An 18,686-nucleotide genomic window follows, 5' to 3' on the forward strand; every position below is an offset into this window, starting at 1 on the left:
TCCTCGTCGCTGGACAGCCGGTAGGTGGGCGGAGCGAGCTCCTCATCATCACTAAGCTCCAGCTTGGGCACTGCACTACCTGCCCCACCCACTGGCCCAGGGCTGGTGGGGGCCACGCCAGGCTCCTCCTTGCCCACCCCTGCCCTGCCCCACCTGCCACGCCGTGAGACTTGTTTCTTGTCCTTGGCAAGGGTGGGGGAGGGCATGGGTGGTGGGGCAGGGGCTGGGGCTGGAGCAGGGGGCGTGTCTTCCTCGCTGCTGCCGCTGGATTCTACCTTGGGAGGTGTGACCTTCTTCTTGTTGCGGCGGCGGGCAAGGGGTGGCTGGGGCTTGGCGGCCTCATCCTCCGAGGTGTCAAGGCGGGGCGGGGGCAGGTCCTCAGCCTCCTTCTTGAGGGGAGTGGTGCCCAGCAGGGCATCAAAGTCCCGTGCGCTGCGGTCCTCGCCCACTGTCCGGTAACTCTTGTTCTTGAGTGCATTGGGGCGCCCCGTGCCACGTTGCCGCCGTCCCGGCCGGCCCCAGGTGGGAGCAGCCACTCCTGCCTCCACCTTGTCTTTATCAGGGGCATCAAAAAGCTTGTTGACCTTGGGTGTGGGTGGCTCCACCTTGAGGGAGAAGTTCTCCTTGTTCATCTCCTCCTCAGAGGAAGTGTACACCGAGTTGTGGGCAGGACCCTTGGCCGGCAGACTCCACTTGGTGGCCGGCAGGTCCGAGTCGCTGTCGGTGGTGGTGGCAGTGGAGGATGACCTGGAGCGCCGCTGCTCAGCGCCATTGACGTAGGTGCGTTTGTAGGGGTTCTCTGCCGGCCGCTCCTTCTTGGGCCGCACCAAGCCATTGACGTCCTTGCGCTGTGGTGGCCTCTTAGGTGGCCGTGGCTTGTCAGCCACCAGTGTGCCAGCCATCAGGGCCACCAGGCGCTCAAACTGCTTGGGTGTGGGCCGCGGCGCCCCAGGGTGGGAGTACATGTTGTCATACACGGAGGGGCCGTGGTTGGCCTGCAGCACAGCAGCCGCCTCCTGGGGGCTGAGCACCGCGCTGGCCAGCAGACACGCCTGCTTGGAGAATGTCTGCTCCCGTGTCTTGATGAACGACCGGGACAGACGTTCTCGCCGGTTCACCATGTAGCAGAGGTTCCTCACCTGCACCGGGGAGGGATGGCTTAGTCTCTCTCTCTCTCTCTCTCTCTCTCTCTCTCTCTCTCTCTCTCTCTCTCTCTCTCTCTCTCTCTCTCACAAATACAAAACAAACACACACACACACACACACACACACACACAAAACTATCTCCTCACTCACCTTTCACCTCCCTTCTATTTAAGGGGACCAACCAAGTTGAAAATACGAAAAATATTGAAACATTACACAATAATCTCATGACATTCTTGGGCCTAGTACTTCACAATGTGCGTATGATAATTCATCATCCACATTTAAATGCTATTTAAATGCTTGCAATTATGGCTCAAAATCATCTACAACTCAAAACAAACACATTATACTTGGCACCTAAAAATTCCAGTATTACACAGCTCTATGTGCATGAAAAGCACGCCAGCATCCCTTTAAACTTTAAAGCCTCATATCTCAATGCTAACTTATTGCGCTATTGAAGTGCATTTCTCCATCATTTGTTGTCCCATTTTTGATGATTCTGGTGCCATCATAAAAGGAATTAAAATAACTAAAAAATTATGGGACATAATTTTGATTGAGTGTATAGCTTTTTTCTAACTTAGAATGAGAAAAATGAGAAAAATTTTGGATGATTTTATTTTTTTCTTGATAACAAAACCAAAAATTAAAATTGTCATATAATTTTTAGAAAACCATTAAAGGATCTTATGACAAGTTTTCAAGGAGAGAGAGAGAGAGAGAGAGAGAGAGAGAGAGAGAGAGAGAGAGAGAGAGAGAGAGAGAGAGAGAGAGAGAGAGAGAGAGAGAGAGAGAGAGAGAGAGAGAGAGAGAGAGAGAGAGAGAAATCTAAACCTCAAATTTTTGTATTTTCATTAAAAAAAGAAATATTGTTGCTCCAAATTTCATAAAACTTATACACAACACTCACCTTAAAAAATTATAGCTCATAAATATTTAGTGCCGTTTGATTCATAAATAACAAAAATGGGAAATATCTCGGTCAGTCCCCTTAAAACAAACCCACTTTGTCTCAAACTCTGCCCCTCCCAACCTCTCTCTCTCTCTCTCTCTCTCTCTCTCTTCTACTAAACTTTCCACTCCACTCCTCAGCAAACCCTTCATCTACTCCTTTACTTCCTCTCATTCATCCTCCTCCACACATTACTTCCCTCTCCCACTCTCTTCTCACATTAACACTACTTCTTACACCACTACAGTTGACAGACACACACACACTCACCCTTTCAAGGTATTGGCGCAGCTGGACACACATCTTCATGTTCTCAATGTCGTGTTCCTGCTGGTGTGACAGAAGGTCGATCTCTTCACTGCGCGGCGTCAGCAGAGCCTTGTTGAAACTTGCCTGGGGGGGAGGAAACCAGCAGAGGAGCAGAAGGAATAGAGGGAAGCAGGGGACGGGTAGAGGGAAGCAGGAGAGATGATAAAGAATAGTGATACAGGGAACAAAAGGTGGAGGAAAGCAGGAGAGGAGGAGGAGGAGGAGAGGAGATAATAGGAGTGAAAGGGGGTAGGAAGGCAAGAGAAAGAGATGAGATGATTGAGGGAACATAAAGGGGAAGGAAAGCAAAGGAAGGGAGGGAATGAGGATGAGAATTGGGAAGAAAAGAGGAGGAGAGTAGAAAAAGGGAACAAAAGTAGGATGAGAAAGAGGGGGAAGGGAGTAGAGGAGAAGAAATACAGGAAACAAAACCAGGTTGAGGAGGGAAAAAAGGAAGCAGGAGGAAGAGAGAAAAGTGACGTTAGTGACAATACAAGAACACAGGATGATATTAACACCATAACCAATAAAACTGACACCAGTCATTCATTCCATGTCTCTCTTGACTGTGCTCTGAGACACTTCTGCACTGTACCTCCACTACTTTCAAAAGGCTCTAGTTGAAGTGACACAGATTTTCAAGGATGTTTTTATGGCTCTAGTGACAGGTGAACAAGACTTCTACATTGTAAACAGGAGCAACACCCTTGAGAACCTAGCTAAACATCTCTGTGGCCTTGGAATACAGTGGTAGTAGGAGAGAGAGAATAAAGCAACCCAGAACACAGCCCTTTCTGCCACACTGCTACACCACAGCCAGGCAACATACCCTTCTCTTCAGCTTCCAGTAGTTGTATATGGTTTCTGTGGTCTCCTGGTCGATGTCGAGGAAGTTCGCCGTCTCCTTTGGATTGACGTGCTTGTAAAACTCTGCCTCGATCTGCCTCAGCTTGGCCGCCCTTGCTTGGTTCTTCTGCTCCGACGTCCAGTCCTTCTTGCGTTTAGGGGAACCAGTAGTGTCGTCCTCCACCTCGTCGCTGTCCCCCGTCTCCTCTGGCCCTCCCAGCTTCTTGCTTGACACGCTGTGCTTCTCGCAGTATGACTGAAAGATGAGTGACAGAGTGAGCTGAGGTGAAACATAGGAGTGGGTAAGGGATGAGTGTGAGCTGAGGAAGGTGAAGAGATTGTGATAGCCAAGTTAGATGTGACAAAGATGGGAGAGGCTGTGAGGGAGGTGAGGTGTGACTGTGAGAGCTGAGTGAAGGGTGACTGAGAGCTGGGTGAGGAGTGACTGAGCTGGGTGAGGGGTGACTGTGAGGGAGGTGATGGGTGACTGTGAGAGCTAGGAGAGATGTGATTGTGCTAAGACTTCCATCCATCACCATCTTTTTTCACACTCATGCTAAGCTTCCCTCCATCATTCCATCACCATCACTCATCCTCATCACCACTCCCATCACCCACACTCCCCCTCATCACCATTCCCATCAGCCTTACTCACCCTCATCATCACTATCACCCTCACTCACCCACATCATCACTCCCATCACACTCCCATCACAGTCACTCACCCTCAGCTTGACTCCATCATCAGCACTCTCGTCCTCGATAATGGCCTTCATCTCCAGACAGTGCTTGAAGGCGCAGGTGACGTGGTAGGCTGTCTTGCAGGTCTTGACGGAGCATTGGATGCAAGCGCCGCGACGCTCCCTGCACAGCACACACACCAGCGCCCACCGACTTTGCTGTGGGTGGAGGAGGCACAGGTGAGGCATGTAAGGTGGTGGAGGAGGAGGAGGCAGAGCACACATACACACACAGCACACAAAGAAACACTATAAAGGACTGGGATTGGAAGAGAGGAGTCAGACTAAAAACTTGGATTACTGGATTACAAAGGACTGGGATTTGAAAAACGGAAGTTAAGCAAAGGACTGGGATAAAAATAGTAACCAGATTAGAGGATTGGGATAGAAGAGAGGGATAAGAGTTAGATTAAAATGCATCAGGAGAAAGTATGAGATAGGACTACAAAGGACTGGGATAAGAGAGAGAGAAGTTCTATTACAGAGGGATCCACAACTCACAGGTATATTGGGTATCTTGGTTATGGGCTCCATCCTCTCCACTGAGCCGATGGACACCTCCGGGATCCACAGCGCACAGGCAACATGGGCCCACTTCTGTCCTGACTTGGTGGACTTCATCGCTCCGCCTGTGGGCACGTCAGGAGGGTCAGCAAGTGAATAGATTAAATTATGTGGATTTGTGTTCATATCTACCTTTCTTTCAAACATAGACACAAAGAAACACACTCATATATATGGATTTGTCTTCATTTTTAATATTCACCATAAATTTCAGATAAATACATAATACTTTAGGCAAATGAAGCTACACACACACACACACACACACACACACACACACACACACACACACCAACTTACACATAAGAGATAGATACACACATTTTTTATAGTGATAAACACACATACGCACCCACACACGTACTCACCCTTGTTTGGACACAGCACACAGTCTGGCTTGATGCCGAGGGAGCACGTGCGACACAGCCAGGAGCCGGAGGGGATGGCAGTGATACCGTAGCAAGCCTGGTGCACGCAGATGTTGCAGGCATCACAGAACACCATCTCATTCCCCTCCTCACTGTCAGGCTGTTGGAAAGTGATAGTGAGTACATAGCATGACATAAGGATACATATAAGTGTGTGGGAGAGTCTGGAGAAGTGTGTAGGAGAATGAATACGCTGTGGTAAATAAAGTCTGTAGAAGAGTGTAGGAGAATGAATACACTGGGAGAGAGTCTGTAGAAGTGTGTAGAAAAATTAATACATTGTGGAAGAGTCTATAGAAGAGTGTAGGAGAATGAATATGCTATCTCATTCTCCTCCTCAATGATAGTGAGTGTTTGTAGCATGACAGCATTGGGTGTAAGTGTGTAGAGAGAATGAGAATTATACAGTATTACACAAGGCTGAGTGTAAGAGTGTAAGGTGTGTTTGGGAATAAATACAGGTACAGTTTTTTCACTACAAGCACATAAGAGAATGTCGTAGAGAGACTCATGTGTACAGTATGAATGTGTACCCACTGCTGTCCATCACTAGAAGTCCATTTAACCACCCAATAAGTTGGTAAGTGGCTGACAAATAGTGGCAATTACAGTACAGGTAACAGAAACAAAACAGTGAAGGTCTGGCTAATACTCTGTCACTGGGAACACACCTAACCATTCTGGAAGCTGGCTGGTGAATGATGGAGCGTGACAGACAGAGGCCACAGACTGACACACAGCCAAGCACACACAGACAGACACACACAGATTGACACATACAACAGGACACACACAGCCCAACACACATACAGACCAGCACACACAAACTTGATACACAGACCGACACTCACCGAGCGGCAGACGTCACATATCACATCCTCGTCAAATTCGATGTTGAGAGATTCCTCGGTTTTGTGCATTTTGTGGATGTTCTCCCCACAGGTCTCCTCCAGGTGCTCCATGATCATCTCAAAGATCAGCGGGGGGACCGGGGCCGCTCCTGAAGGGGGAAGAGGAGAAGCAGTGAGGGGTGGTAGGTCAAAAGGAGAGAAGAGAAGAGAAGGGAAGGAAAGGGAAGGGAGGTAATGCAGGAGGCAGGGAGGTGTTGTGGAAGGAAGGGATTGGTAGTAAAGAGAGACAAAAAGGAGGATGAAGAGATAAAAGATCAGAATGAGGAGGAGGAGAAGAAAACTGAAAAGAAAAGATGAAAAGAAGAAAGAAAAAGAAGCAGAAAGATGACAAACAACACCCACCAAAAACACACAAAAAAATTGCCACATTCACCACAACCACCACCAACACACACACACACACACACACACACACACACACACACACACACACAAACATACCACCTCTTTACCTCCTCACACACACACACACACACATAGGGCCACATTCTGCAACTCTCCACCTTACCTCCACTACTCTTAACAGACTCTAATGGAAGTTGTGACTGTTTACAAAAGTGTTTTCATCACTAAGGATAGATAAACATGAATTCTACCTAATGAACTGGAAAAGACACCCATGAACACCTAAACTAGTAATCTCTTACGCATTTAAAAATCGTTGTGCTGAGAAAACAAGGCAATTAAGAATACCTGCCATACACACACACACACACACACACACACACACACACACACACACACACACACACAAGCAGGACACTGACCCATCCTGGCGCGCTCTCCGTTGTATGCCGTGAGCCACTTGTCGTCCAGGTCGTCCATGTCATAGCGGCACATCTTCTCTGCCTTGGTGGGAAGGTTGCTCAGAATGTGGTGCTCATTGCTGAAAAACTCATCGTGGTTCACCCGGATAAACTTCTCTTTTGTGCTGCGAAAGAGAGAGAGAGAGAGAGGGGTTAGTTAGGTACTCAAGGAGTGTGTGAAGGAACAAGTTTCTCTTTTGTGCTGTGTGTGTGTGTGTGTGTGTGTGTGTGTGTGTGTGTGTGTGTGTGTGTGTGTGTGTGTGTGTGTGTGTGTGTGTGTGTGAGAGAGAGAGAGAGAGAGAGAGAGAGAGAGAGAGAGAGAGAGAGAGAGAGAGAGAGAGAGAGAGAGAGAGAGAGAGAGAGAGAGAGAGAGAGAGAGAGAGAGAGAGAGAGAGAGAGAGAGAGAGAGAGAGAGAGAGAGAGAGAGAGAGAGTTAAATATGAAGTGTATGATGGAGGCAGGAAATAAACTTCTCTTCTGTACCAGAAAGAAGAGAGGAAGAGAGCATTTAGTTTGGGAGAGCATGATTGAGTGAGTGGGTGAGTGAAAAAAAGTACATAATTGAGGCGAGGAAGGTGTAATGGTGCAAGTGAGTAAAAAAAAAGGTACGCAGTGAATGAAGAAAGGAAGGAATGAGTTAGTGGGTGAGTCAAGGTAGAAAGGAAGGAGGATGTGGAGTGAATGAGGAGAGGGAAGATGTGATGGACATGAGGAAAGGAAGCAGCAAATGATGGAGTGATAGATGGAGGAAGAGAGAGAGAGAGAGAGAGAAAAAAAAAAGGAGAGATGTGAAGAAGAGCAGTACATGTGCTTGAGAACAGAATGATGTGTAAAAACAAAAAGACCTACTGTAATTTCAAATCCCCCAATGCTTGTATTGAAGACTAAGACACAACTGAAAGGCACCAAACAAGTATCATCAAATCAAACACCTTTAATAAGAACACAAAAAGACCCACCACTGTTTGGAGCCCCTTCACACCTGCATAGAGGATTAAAAAACGCAACAAAAAGATATTTCAGTGTACACTCAGACCAGCGAACTGTATACCATAAAATATCCACTACAGTTTCAAGCCCCTCAGCCCTTCAACAGCAAACTAACACACACAGATACAGAACACGTCAGCCTCTACTCACAGCCTGAAGTTTGCCTCACGGTCCTTGACAGGCTTGTGCACAGTGACAGTGACAGATGACACAGGGAGGGAGTCTGGGTTGACGGGCACCTGCACCCCACGCTCCCACTCCTGCCGCCAGGGGTCCCCGATGCCCCAGAAGTCGTCTGAACTCAGCGGCTCATTGTCTGCCAGCTTCATGGCCGAGATGAGGTCCTTGCGGAACAGCTGTGGGGGGCAATGTGGTTATGGGATGCTATGCTGTGGCTGGGGTTTGTGTGTGGAGGTGGTAAGGGTGGTTCAGGGGTGCTGGTTGTGTGTGTCTATGTGTGAAACAGCTGTGTGGGGATGTTACAGCTTTGGGTGTTGGGATGTGGTGGTAGTGTATGTAAGGGTGGTGGTGGTGGTGGTGGTGGTTGGTATGGTAAGATCTGTGTGTCTGGAGGAAGTGGTGGTGGTTGGTGTGGCAGGATTTGTGTGTGTGTGTGTGTGTGTGTGTGTGTGTGTGTGTGTGTGTGTGTGTGTGTGTGTGTGTGTGTGTGTGTGTGTGTGTGTGTGTGTGTGTGTGTGTGTTCATGGGATTATGTGACTGTGTGCGCGTTTCTTGGTGTGTGAGGGGTCGTGGTGCTGGCAAGTGTGGTGTGCTGGTGTGGTACAGTTATGTATATACATTTTAATCTATTATATATCTCAAGGAAAGATTGGATGAATAAACAGGACCAATCCAAACCAACCCAACCTAGCCTAACCCAAGCCTCTGCCAGTGAACACAGAAGCCACCCACCTCTGCTGGGGCCTCCGAGGCAGACCTGTTGTACGCCCTCAGGTCACCAAGGTGCTTTGGGGTCCAGACCGAGCGTTCCTCATCGTCCGAACCCGAGTTGTCAACGCGCCGCTTCCGTCTCGCGGCAGCAGCAGTGGTGGCGGCAGCGGCGGCGGCGGCTGACACGGGGGCCGCCGCCACGCCCCCGGCCGCCGCTCCCTCACCCCCGCCGCCGCTGCCACTCTTGCTGAGCTGCCTCTTGATACGTGTAGACATGGTGGTGGTGGTGGTGGTGGCTGTGTGCGTGCGTGCGTGTGTGTGTGGTGTGGTGTGGTGTGGTGCGTGTGGCGTGGCGGGTGGCGCTGCTTCTAAGAGTGTGTTGGGTAAGGTTTTCTCTTCTTTCTCTTCCTCTCACTCTTCTTAATTTATTTCCTCTTGATTCTCTCTCTCTCTCTCTCTCTCTCTCACTCTCTCTCTTCTTCTTCTTCTTCTTCTTCTTCTTCTTCTTCTTCTTCTTCTTCTTCTTCTGTCTCCTCTTCACCTCTGGTTCATTATCTCCTTTAGGCCTCTATGTATAGGGGAGTCTGCAATGACAACAACAACATTAATAACAATGAAACAACAAAGTAAATGGTAATAGTTTTTGCTACATTCTGTACTTTAGTCTACTGAGAAGGAGAGAGGGAAAGAATGAAGAGAAGGGAAAAAGAAAAGGGAGGAAAAGGACAGAAGGGAAACAAGAAACGTGACTAATAAAAGGCAAAGAAAAGATAAATAATTACTCTCTCTCTCTCTCTCTCAAATTTTCCTCCAAAGAAAAATTCTGTTTATATGTTTTTTTTTTATCACTATTTCTTATCTTATCACTTCCTCTCATTTCCCTCTCTCCCATCCCTCTCCCTTTTCCTGTCTGTCTGTCGGTAGCCAAGTTCAAGTTAGGCTAATGTTATTTCCAGCCTAAATATATACATTATCTTTTTTTTTTTGTTTGTTTTTGTCATGTTTTTTTCCTTGTCTTCCTTTCTTTCCTGGTGTCTTTTTTTATTTTCTGTCTTTAATATTTGCCTCACTTCTTTTGTTTCTCCTTTTTCTTCTTTTACTTCAAAGATGTTTTTCCTTCTGTTTTCTTCTGCTTCCACCTCCTCCTCCTCCTCCTCCTCCTCCTATTACTCCTTTTCTTCTTTTTCAAGTTTAAGAGCATAATTTCTTCCTAATTTCCTGTATTATCCTTCATTCCTCCTCCTCCTCCTCATTATTATAATTACCACTATCATCACCATCCATCTTTGCATCTCTTTTCTTCAAGTCAGCATCATCTCTTCCTGTGTCTTCTTTTCCTACTTCTATCACCTCTTATTCACTCATTCCTCCTCTTCCTCCTCCTCCTAGTTCTTGTTAGTCTTCATTAACTCATATATATACTAACAAGTCACAAGCATCTCCTCACTGCTCACTTCCTTTCTACTCAATCCTGTTTATCATTCAGATATCTGTCCATCTGGCTAAGTAAGTTATCATTGAGACAAGTTTCAGTGTTGGCTCATTTCAAGATTCTCCCTTCAAGACATCAATCCCTTGCAATACAATGAAATAGTCTGGTTATGAAGTAGAGTTTTGGGGTCAGTTCAAAGTTTACTGTTTAGTGTTAGGATTTTATTTGGCTTTGTTTGCTAAAGTATGTGGCATTCTGATGACATTTATCCCTTGTAGTAAAACATAATAGCTATTTTTTTTTAAGTTTTGCCACAGGGAACTTCAAAACTAAATCATAACACCTAGTAATCTTATTTTTCATCTTCGTTAATTGAATACAAGACATTTACAAGACATCTATCCAGTGCAGCAAAATATAACAACTATTTTCTTTTAGTTTTGCCACAGGGAACTTCAAAACTAAATCATAACACCTAGTAATCTTATTTTCCATCTTCATTAATTGAATATAAGACATCTATCTCCTGTAGCAGAACATAATAGCTAGTTAATGAGTTATAACAGCTGCTTAAGTTGAATTTTAGCAGTGGCCATTTCAAGACTCACTCATCATCAAGTAATCTTGATCATTTCATCTTTGCTGGGTAATTTTTCAAGCCAGCTATCCCTTGCATCAAAATAAAATCATTACTATTATCCTGAGCAGTAGCAGTAGTAGTAATAGTAGTAGTAGTAGTAGTAGTAACAAGGGGTGTTTGACAAAAATGAGCTTATTACATTTCTTCAACCACACAATGACCAAGAACAAAACCCCAACCACTTCAAAAGACAGACACCAAAGCATCCCACAGCCACCTCTCCAGACAGCAAGAGCTCCACCCCTGGACAGTTCACGGCAGCTTCACACCAAACCCTCCTTCTTGATACCACCACCTTCACCACTGCCAGGCAAGTATTAGACACCTAGCTGGCCCACACACTCACTCTTCTGTCATTTCCTTCCTTTGCACCTTTCCCCCCTTGACTTCCTTGTACTCCCACAGATGTACTTGTCTTTCATTGCACTTTTATGCTGCCAAACTGTCAAGACCCATGCATTACCTCACAAAGACACATCCACCTGTCCTTGAATTAGTGAACTGTCCTCTCATGTACAATCTATAAGTAATCTTTGGGAACTGACACCTTAGGGCAATAATTTTTTCCAGACTTTCTTGCGGCACTTTGCTAAACTGACTATTACATCTATCTATCTCTACACCAGGCAGGCATTCCCACACGGGGTGGCCCAGACAAGGCACCACACACCCACCCACCCACACACCCACACACACACACACACACCTTTCACAGCCTTAGCCCCATCAGCCCCTGGTGGAGAAGGACAGTCACATAGTCCACCCTACAACACCTGAGTAGCTTAGGCCTCGGATATATGTAAATAAATACAAATAAAGCTTCCCAAGCACAGGTGAGTCACAAGTACGACCTAATTACCCATCCACCTGTCCACCGACACATCTCCCTCAACAGGTCACACAATCAATAACTGACCCAATAATTAAATACAGGTTGATTCTCTCATTATTCTCTATCTTATGAGTATTAGTGATGGGAGCAGGATTAATTGAGTAGTAGTAGTAGTAGTAGTAGTAGTAGTAGTAGTAGTAGTAGTAGTAGTAGTAGTAGTATCTTTAATGAGAAAAGAAGGAAAGGAGAAGGGGCTCAAGAATTCCAGTAGTAGTAGTAGTAGTAGTAGTAGTAGTAGTAGTAGTAGTAGTAGTAGTAGTAGTAGTTTACTGCAATAATTACACAGTTAAATCTTGAAGACTGACTCATCACAGGAGGAATGTAAATGAAGACAACAGAATAAATTAAGCATCCCACACACACACACACACACAGACACACACACACATACACACACACACACACACACACTAAAAATAATAATAATAATAATAATGCGTCAATCATGAACCCAAACAAACAAGTACGCAGGTGTTTCAGCAACAAGTGCATGAATAACGCACAGCAAAATAACAGCAATTAAGAAGTAATGAAGCAGCAACTTTTTTTTTTAATAACTAAAGAAACAAACACCGGTTATCAAACAAACAGAATTTTAATTTATCATGTTTTTTTTAATCATAGTCCAAAGATTATTTGTAAGTAGGAGTTTGCAAGGAAGTACAATTCATCTATCTACCAGCCAGAATTCACACAAGGCAACACACACACACACACACACACACACACACACACACACACACACTCCCATCATTGGAAAAGTATAATGTGCTATGAGATGTAATGTGAGATGCTGTGAATGACAGAGACGATAATGCTATAGAAAGAGATTATGATGCTGTGAAACTTTGATAATGAGTGTGATGATGCAGTGAGAAGATGATGGTGATTGATGACCTGAACAGCTGATAATGACAGTGATGATGATGTGAGATGATAGTGATGCTGTGAATGGGAGACTGAGATGTGAACAGCTGATAGTGATGCTGTGAGAGGATGTGAAAAGATTACAAAGATGTGAAAGAAAGATAGGGATGATGTGAAAGAAAGTGATAATGTGAAAAAGATGATGATGTGAAAAGACGATGAGATTTTGTGAAAAATATGAACATGACGAAGAGATGATACAATGAAATCTGGATAATGAAACCAACACACACACACACACACACACACACACACACACACACACACACACACACACACACACGACCTCCCACTACAAAGTTGACCTGACATGACCTAATTCCAATGACCCAAATCTCAACAACAACAAAAGCCACTCTCTTGGTCCATCCAGTGTACAGTGACACAAAACTCCTTTGCTGTCATTGTATTAGGAAAGCTTTCAAGGGAGTAAGAAGTATTTGAATATAGCCTTTACGTACATGTGTGTGTGTGTGTGTGTGTGTGTGTGTGTGTGTGTGTGTGTGTGTGTGTGTGTGTGACTGTGAGTGTGTGTGTGTGACAAACAAACACAGTGATGTCTTGGTTAGGTTAGGTTAGGTTAAGTTAGGTTTGTTTGTATGTTTGTATTCATTTGTCACACACACACACACACACACACACACACACACACACACACACACAGAACTGTCACACAAAACTAAACATACAGATAACTACACACACACACACACACACACACACCGCTAGCTTGCAAGGCACCACACAGACGCACGCACGCACACACACACAGACCCAAACACGTACACACACATACACACAAGTACACTCAAACACACCTACACACGCCCCATGCCCCACACCCCCCAGGGCCATCCCCCGCCCCCCAGGGAAGCCCCAGGGCCACTGAGGGGGGGCGGAAAACCCTAAAAATCAGCCTTAGTTATGAAAATCAATGTCCAAAAAGGTAAACACAGCGAGGGACGTACAGTGAACAATGCAATTATCTCCATTATTACAACCCCGGGGGGCATAACACTGCCGTGCCCCGGGGTGAGGAGGCCCCTGGTCCATGTCCCGGGCGTGGCGAGGCGCGGGGTGGCAAGGAAAGCAGGGAAATAAGCAGTAATTCCCCGCCACTCGCACCTCAATTGCTGGCTCACTAGATGGCACCACTGCCTCTCACAGCCCTACACTTTTTAACATTCTTCTCTTATTTCTCCCCATTTCTCCCTCTTCCCACCCGTTATCAACTCCCCCGCCCATCCCGCCCTGGCCACCCACGCCCGCGCCGCGCCCGCCACGCCCCCCCAGGCCGGAATAAGGCTGGCATCTTGGTAAAAAAGCCTCGAGAAGGAGCGACTGTCCGCCTGACACCCCGAGTATTTACCCAAAACGTCCATATTTAACCCGTAATTTCCCGGTTTTCCCTCACCTTTTTCCTCTCCGGGCCACGTCCTCGCCGCGCACCGCATCTCCCGCCCTCTAGCACACCCCTCGGAGGGCCTCGCGGCGTCCCAGGAGCGGTGAGGGGCCACAAATAACAGCACATATACGGGTTGGCGCCATTGCTGGGGAAAAATAAACGTCTCCGAGTCACGTGACCTGAACGAGACTCTGCGAGACTCAGCGAGACTCCGCGAGACCTTCCCTCCCCCCCCCAGCCCTCTCCCCCGCCATTTTCTCGGCCTTTTTATTGCTGCCCAGACTGACCTGTTTGTGTTTTACGTTTGTTTGGGCTTTTTTTGTTGAGCTTTATTTCAATGCTGATAATATTACGTTAATTTTGGGAGGGCTATATTTTCTTTGCTCGGTTTAATTTCTCGGCCTTTTTATTGCTGCCCTACTTCGTCTATTTTATCTATATATCGCAGATTTTATTATTATTTATTTCAATGGTGACAAAATTGCATTCATTTTTGGGATCTTGGGATTTTGGGATCTCTCGGTTCATGTTCTCAGCTTTTTTCTTTTTTTTTTACTATTTTTGCCGCTTTTGCGATTTTTTTCTATTCTAGCTTTGTTTAAAGGATTTTCTCGGAATTCATTTTAATTTCCATAATATTCCTTTCATTTTGAGGGAGTTCTCTTAATTTTTCGGATCATTTTATCGGCCTTTATTTTACTTTTGCCCCTTGCGTACTGACCTCGTATTTTACCTTTATTTAACTGATTTCATTTATTACCTATTTCAGTATCGATAAAACTATGTCATTGCTTGGGTGTTTTTTTTCGCAGCTTTTCAATTCCCCGCCATTTTCTCGGGCTTTTTATTAATTTGTTTATTTTATGTATTTATTTTTTTTCTCTGCTGAACCTCCTCATATTTTTATTTTATTTGGGAGACTTTATTGTAATTTATATCAATGTCGACAAAACTGCGCCAAAATATCGCTCTCTTGAAGTGAGAAGGAGGAGAAGGAGGAGGAGGAGGACGAGAAGAAGGAGGAGGAGGAGGAATAAAAAGAGAAGAGGAAGATAAGAGAAAAACAGAAAGAGGAGAAGAGAAGGTAAGGCAAAACAAGTCAACCCGAGAAGATAAAAAAAAAAGAAGAGAAGAGAAGAGAAGAAAAACGAAGAGGAGAAGGAGGAAAAGGGAATGTGAGAGAAGAAGAGAAAGGAAGAGAAGACGAAAGAAGAAATACGAAGAGAAGGAAGCGGAATAAGGAGAGGAGAGGAAGACTAAAGAATAAATAATCATGATAAGAGAAGGGAGGAAAAAAAAAGTAAAAGGAGAAAGAGAAGTGAGAGAAAATTAATAAAAAGAAAAAAATATAAGAAGTAAAAAGAGAAGAAGGAGAATGAGGAGAAATGAATAAAAACGAGAAAGAGGAACCGGAAAATTGAAACATATAAATTATTCATTATTTTTTTGGGCGTAAACTGAAACACGAGACAAATTAACGCTCTAATATCTAAGAATGTAATATTTTGCGTATAATTCAATATCCTTCAATGATGTGTAAGGCTAGAATGATCATATATATATTTTTTCTTTTTTTTTTTTATTTTTTTGAGGGGGAACGGAGAGAGTATGCATGTATTTTTGTTCTTTTTGCGTAAATTTAAGTGAAAGACATGAATATTTCCCAATCTCGAACTTTTTTTCCTTGTTTTTTTCTTGTATTTGAGTATAATTCAATATTTTCATTGATGCATAAAGCCTGAGTGTTAATATTTGTAGGTTACGGATCTTATATGTGTATTTTCTTGTAAATCAAAACGGAAAAGATGAGTGTCTCTCCTGTCATGCTGTTTTCTTTTCATGTCAAGTCTAATTATATCGATCAATCTTTAAAGTCAGCCTGCTCATTTTAAAGTTCTCGGGATATTTAAGCGTATTTTTTTCGCGTATATCAAAACAAGAGAGATGAATATTCTGGGGCTGTGTTTTTGTATTTAAGTATAATTAATTATTTCACGTCAATATATAAACCCAGAATATTCAAATTAGAAGGCTATTGAATGCTTATGCGTATTTTTTGCGTAAACTCTAACATCAAAAACATAAATATTACTTTATCTCGGGCTACTTTCTATGAATACATATATCTAAATATTTCTTATTAATAAATAAAGTTAGGACGCTTAAAATAGCGTGATAAGGAATGTTTATGCGTATTTTTAGCGTAAACCCAAACGCGAGGCAGCTGATCGAGTGTCAACAAACCACGAAATGGCGGCGACTCACTGCGGGGCGGAGTGAGGAGAGAGGCACACCGCTGAGTGAAGCAACTGCAGCGAGAACACTGTGCCAGACCAAGGCGAAGGAAGAGACAAAGGAAACAGGAGTTGACGGAGAAGATTACGAGAAGTCTAAGATCACAGAGGAAAGAAGAACAATAGCAAGAAGAATATTGTGAGTGAGGTTGTTTGGTATATTACATTATTACTTGATATATCGTGTTGAGTAAGATCTTGTGCACCCTCCAGCCATACCGCCGCCCGCAGCCGCTAGTGACACTCTTACCCGGGCAGGCAGCGACACACGGAAAAGTAATAATCAGGTAACTTTTTTTTTTTTCCGGTATCGGTATCTGCAAAATTTAAATATATTGATCAAGTAAACTTTCTATATCGACGCCGGCCAGCCCAAGATAATACACTGCATCTTACATCTTTACATATTTTCACTATGGTGTCATTCACAGTGCCACTGCTGTTACAGGGAGTGGCAGAGGTGTCATCTGACCCGCGGCGCTCACCACAGGCAGCATGGCAGGAGAGACGGTGAGTGCCGGCAGTGTTGTGGCGTCTTGCAGTAGTCATCAGTCAGGACACTTTTGGGATTAAGCTTCACATATAGTCCTTTAACTGCAGCTGAGATGTTAATGTTTAATCTTTGACAGGAACGCACTCAGATATCCTTTGCCTGTGAGTCGGCCGAGGACTTCACTAAACGCTACTATGAGTATGTGGACAAGGTGTGTATGTGTGTGTGTGTGTGTGTGTGTGTGTGTCAATATGTATTTCCTTATGTATGCTTTGGTTTGCTATGATGTTTTGCAGAGACAGGAAATATGTGAATGTTAATATGAAAGTGAGCATTTCAGTATAACACCATTATACATTACACAGTGTATACAAGTTTATCACCATTATTATAACTTATTACCGCTATTACACTTACTGCTACTGCCTACTACTATTACTGCAATCACCATCATCATTGCTATTGTAACTACAAGTATTATAGCCTCATAACCAACACATTTACTACCACCATCACCAACACTACAACTATTATAACTTTATAACCAATGCTACCACCACTACCACCACCACAACTATCCTAACCACCACCACCACTGGCACAGATGCGGCACAAGCTGTCCAAGCTGTACCTGGAAGCAGGCCGGCTGGTGTGGAATGGCAATGTGGTGGAAGGTAACACCATGATACAGAAGTTTTATGAGGACCTGCCCACCAGCATGCACAATGTCACCTGCCTTGATGCCCAGCCTGTGCGAAGTGAGTGTGTGTGTGTGTTACTGCCATTATCATCACTACTACTACTACTACTACTACTATTATTATTACTATATTTACCTGTCTTGATGCATAGCCTGTACAAAGTGTGTGTGTGCTTTCATTACTACTACTGTACTACTACTGTTACTGTTTCCACCTGTGTTGTGACCTGCCTTTGCCAACAGGTGAGGTAGTGGGGCATCATGTGTATGCTATTACTATCACTACAGTTATTACTACTACCATTCCTATTTCCACCCATGTTGTGACCTGTGACCTGCCTTTACTAACAGGTGAGGCAGTGGGGCAGCAGTCCACCATACAGGTCAGCACAGCAGGCTTTGTCACCCTGAAGGACCGCAAGTATCCCTTCAGCCAGTCCTTCCTGGTCACCGTCAAGGATGATAAGTGGAAGGTGGTCACCGATGTCTTCCGCTTTCAGTCTGCTCCTGCTTAAGTCCACTCCAGCTTTCCACTCTGCTCTCTCTCTCTCTTTATCTCACTCTAACTTCCTTCCTTTTTTTATTTTTCTACTTCCACTCTTCCTTTGTTCTCTTTTATCTTTCTCTGACTTCCTTCCTTACTTTTTTGCTCCTTGTCTTCCTAGTTTTGTTTTTCTCTCATCCTATCTTTCTCTTATATATTTAATTTCCTATTTTTATTCCTGTCTTTATTTTTATCCTACTCCTTCCTTCATTTTTACCCCTCCCTGGTTCTGTTTCTTCCTTTCTTCCTTCTATTAATCTATACTTCTTTTTACTACCACTGCATCTGTTTATCTATTTCTCCTTCCTTCATCCTCCATTAGATGCCCTCAGCTCCTTAAAGACATCCTACTTTTCCTCCACAAGGATCTTAATATATTTATAACAAGTGTTTTATACAGTTTGAATACCCGAGTAAATGAATTTGTATATAATATTGATGGCTGTCTCTCATTTCTTCCCTATCTGTACTGTAAGCTTATGATGTGAATAAATGTTAAAGAAATGCAGTGTTTAAAAGAAGCTGAAAAAAATATATATAAAGAGTTAAATTATCAATGAAAATAAAAAAGAACTATAGAAACAAAGTTAACAAGAAAGTGTATTGTTTAAGTGGAAACATACTGAGTTACAGAGAGACAAAGTTTACCTGAGAATACATGAAGTTAGTGGAAGAAAGGCTCAAGATGAAACAAAAAAAGAAAACATTATGAATAAATATGAATAAAATCACACAAAGTTACAGAAAGTTACTAAAAATTATGTCAAGTG

The 18,686-nt window shown here is 44.1% G+C and overlaps 2 protein-coding genes across 4 annotated transcripts in view; one reads left to right on the forward strand and one right to left on the reverse strand.

Annotated features, from left to right (window-relative positions):
- LOC135113015 (uncharacterized) overlaps nucleotides 1-14,074 on the reverse strand; it is a 24,115-nt gene extending 10,041 nt beyond the window's left edge. Inside the window, exons 1-11 of the mRNA XM_064027936.1 lie at nucleotides 13,895-14,074; nucleotides 8,611-9,173; nucleotides 7,849-8,054; nucleotides 6,670-6,833; nucleotides 5,843-5,991; nucleotides 4,932-5,091; nucleotides 4,501-4,628; nucleotides 3,985-4,158; nucleotides 3,243-3,515; nucleotides 2,375-2,497; nucleotides 1-1,139 (exon numbers count right to left, since the gene is read on the reverse strand). The exon at nucleotides 1-1,139 is cut by the window's left edge and continues 10,041 nt beyond it. Of these exons, the coding sequence (XP_063884006.1) occupies nucleotides 1-1,139; nucleotides 2,375-2,497; nucleotides 3,243-3,515; nucleotides 3,985-4,158; nucleotides 4,501-4,628; nucleotides 4,932-5,091; nucleotides 5,843-5,991; nucleotides 6,670-6,833; nucleotides 7,849-8,054; nucleotides 8,611-8,865 (2,771 nt within the window). The 5' untranslated portion in view covers nucleotides 8,866-9,173; nucleotides 13,895-14,074. The remainder of the gene's footprint in view (nucleotides 1,140-2,374; nucleotides 2,498-3,242; nucleotides 3,516-3,984; nucleotides 4,159-4,500; nucleotides 4,629-4,931; nucleotides 5,092-5,842; nucleotides 5,992-6,669; nucleotides 6,834-7,848; nucleotides 8,055-8,610; nucleotides 9,174-13,894) is intronic.
- Nucleotides 14,075-16,122: 2,048 nt separating this feature from the next.
- On the forward strand, nucleotides 16,123-18,355 carry LOC135113026 (NTF2-related export protein-like). 3 transcript variants are annotated; one of them, XM_064027944.1, is made up of 5 exons: nucleotides 16,123-16,466; nucleotides 16,611-16,689; nucleotides 16,809-16,883; nucleotides 17,277-17,430; nucleotides 17,724-18,355. In XM_064027944.1, exons 2-5 carry the CDS (start codon nucleotides 16,675-16,677, stop codon nucleotides 17,885-17,887), a joined length of 408 nt encoding a protein of 135 aa, XP_063884014.1. In that variant the 5' UTR covers nucleotides 16,123-16,466; nucleotides 16,611-16,674; the 3' UTR covers nucleotides 17,888-18,355. The 3 variants fall into 3 exon arrangements, with proteins under 3 accessions (XP_063884014.1, XP_063884013.1, XP_063884015.1); XM_064027943.1 differs by having other exon boundaries at nucleotides 16,628-16,689; XM_064027945.1 differs by having other exon boundaries at nucleotides 16,130-16,318; nucleotides 16,628-16,689.
- Nucleotides 18,356-18,686: the final 331 nt, after the last annotated feature.

The sequence above is a fragment of the Scylla paramamosain genome, chromosome 25 (genome assembly GCF_035594125.1).
Source record: "Scylla paramamosain isolate STU-SP2022 chromosome 25, ASM3559412v1, whole genome shotgun sequence".
Taxonomy (NCBI): domain Eukaryota; kingdom Metazoa; phylum Arthropoda; class Malacostraca; order Decapoda; family Portunidae; genus Scylla; species Scylla paramamosain.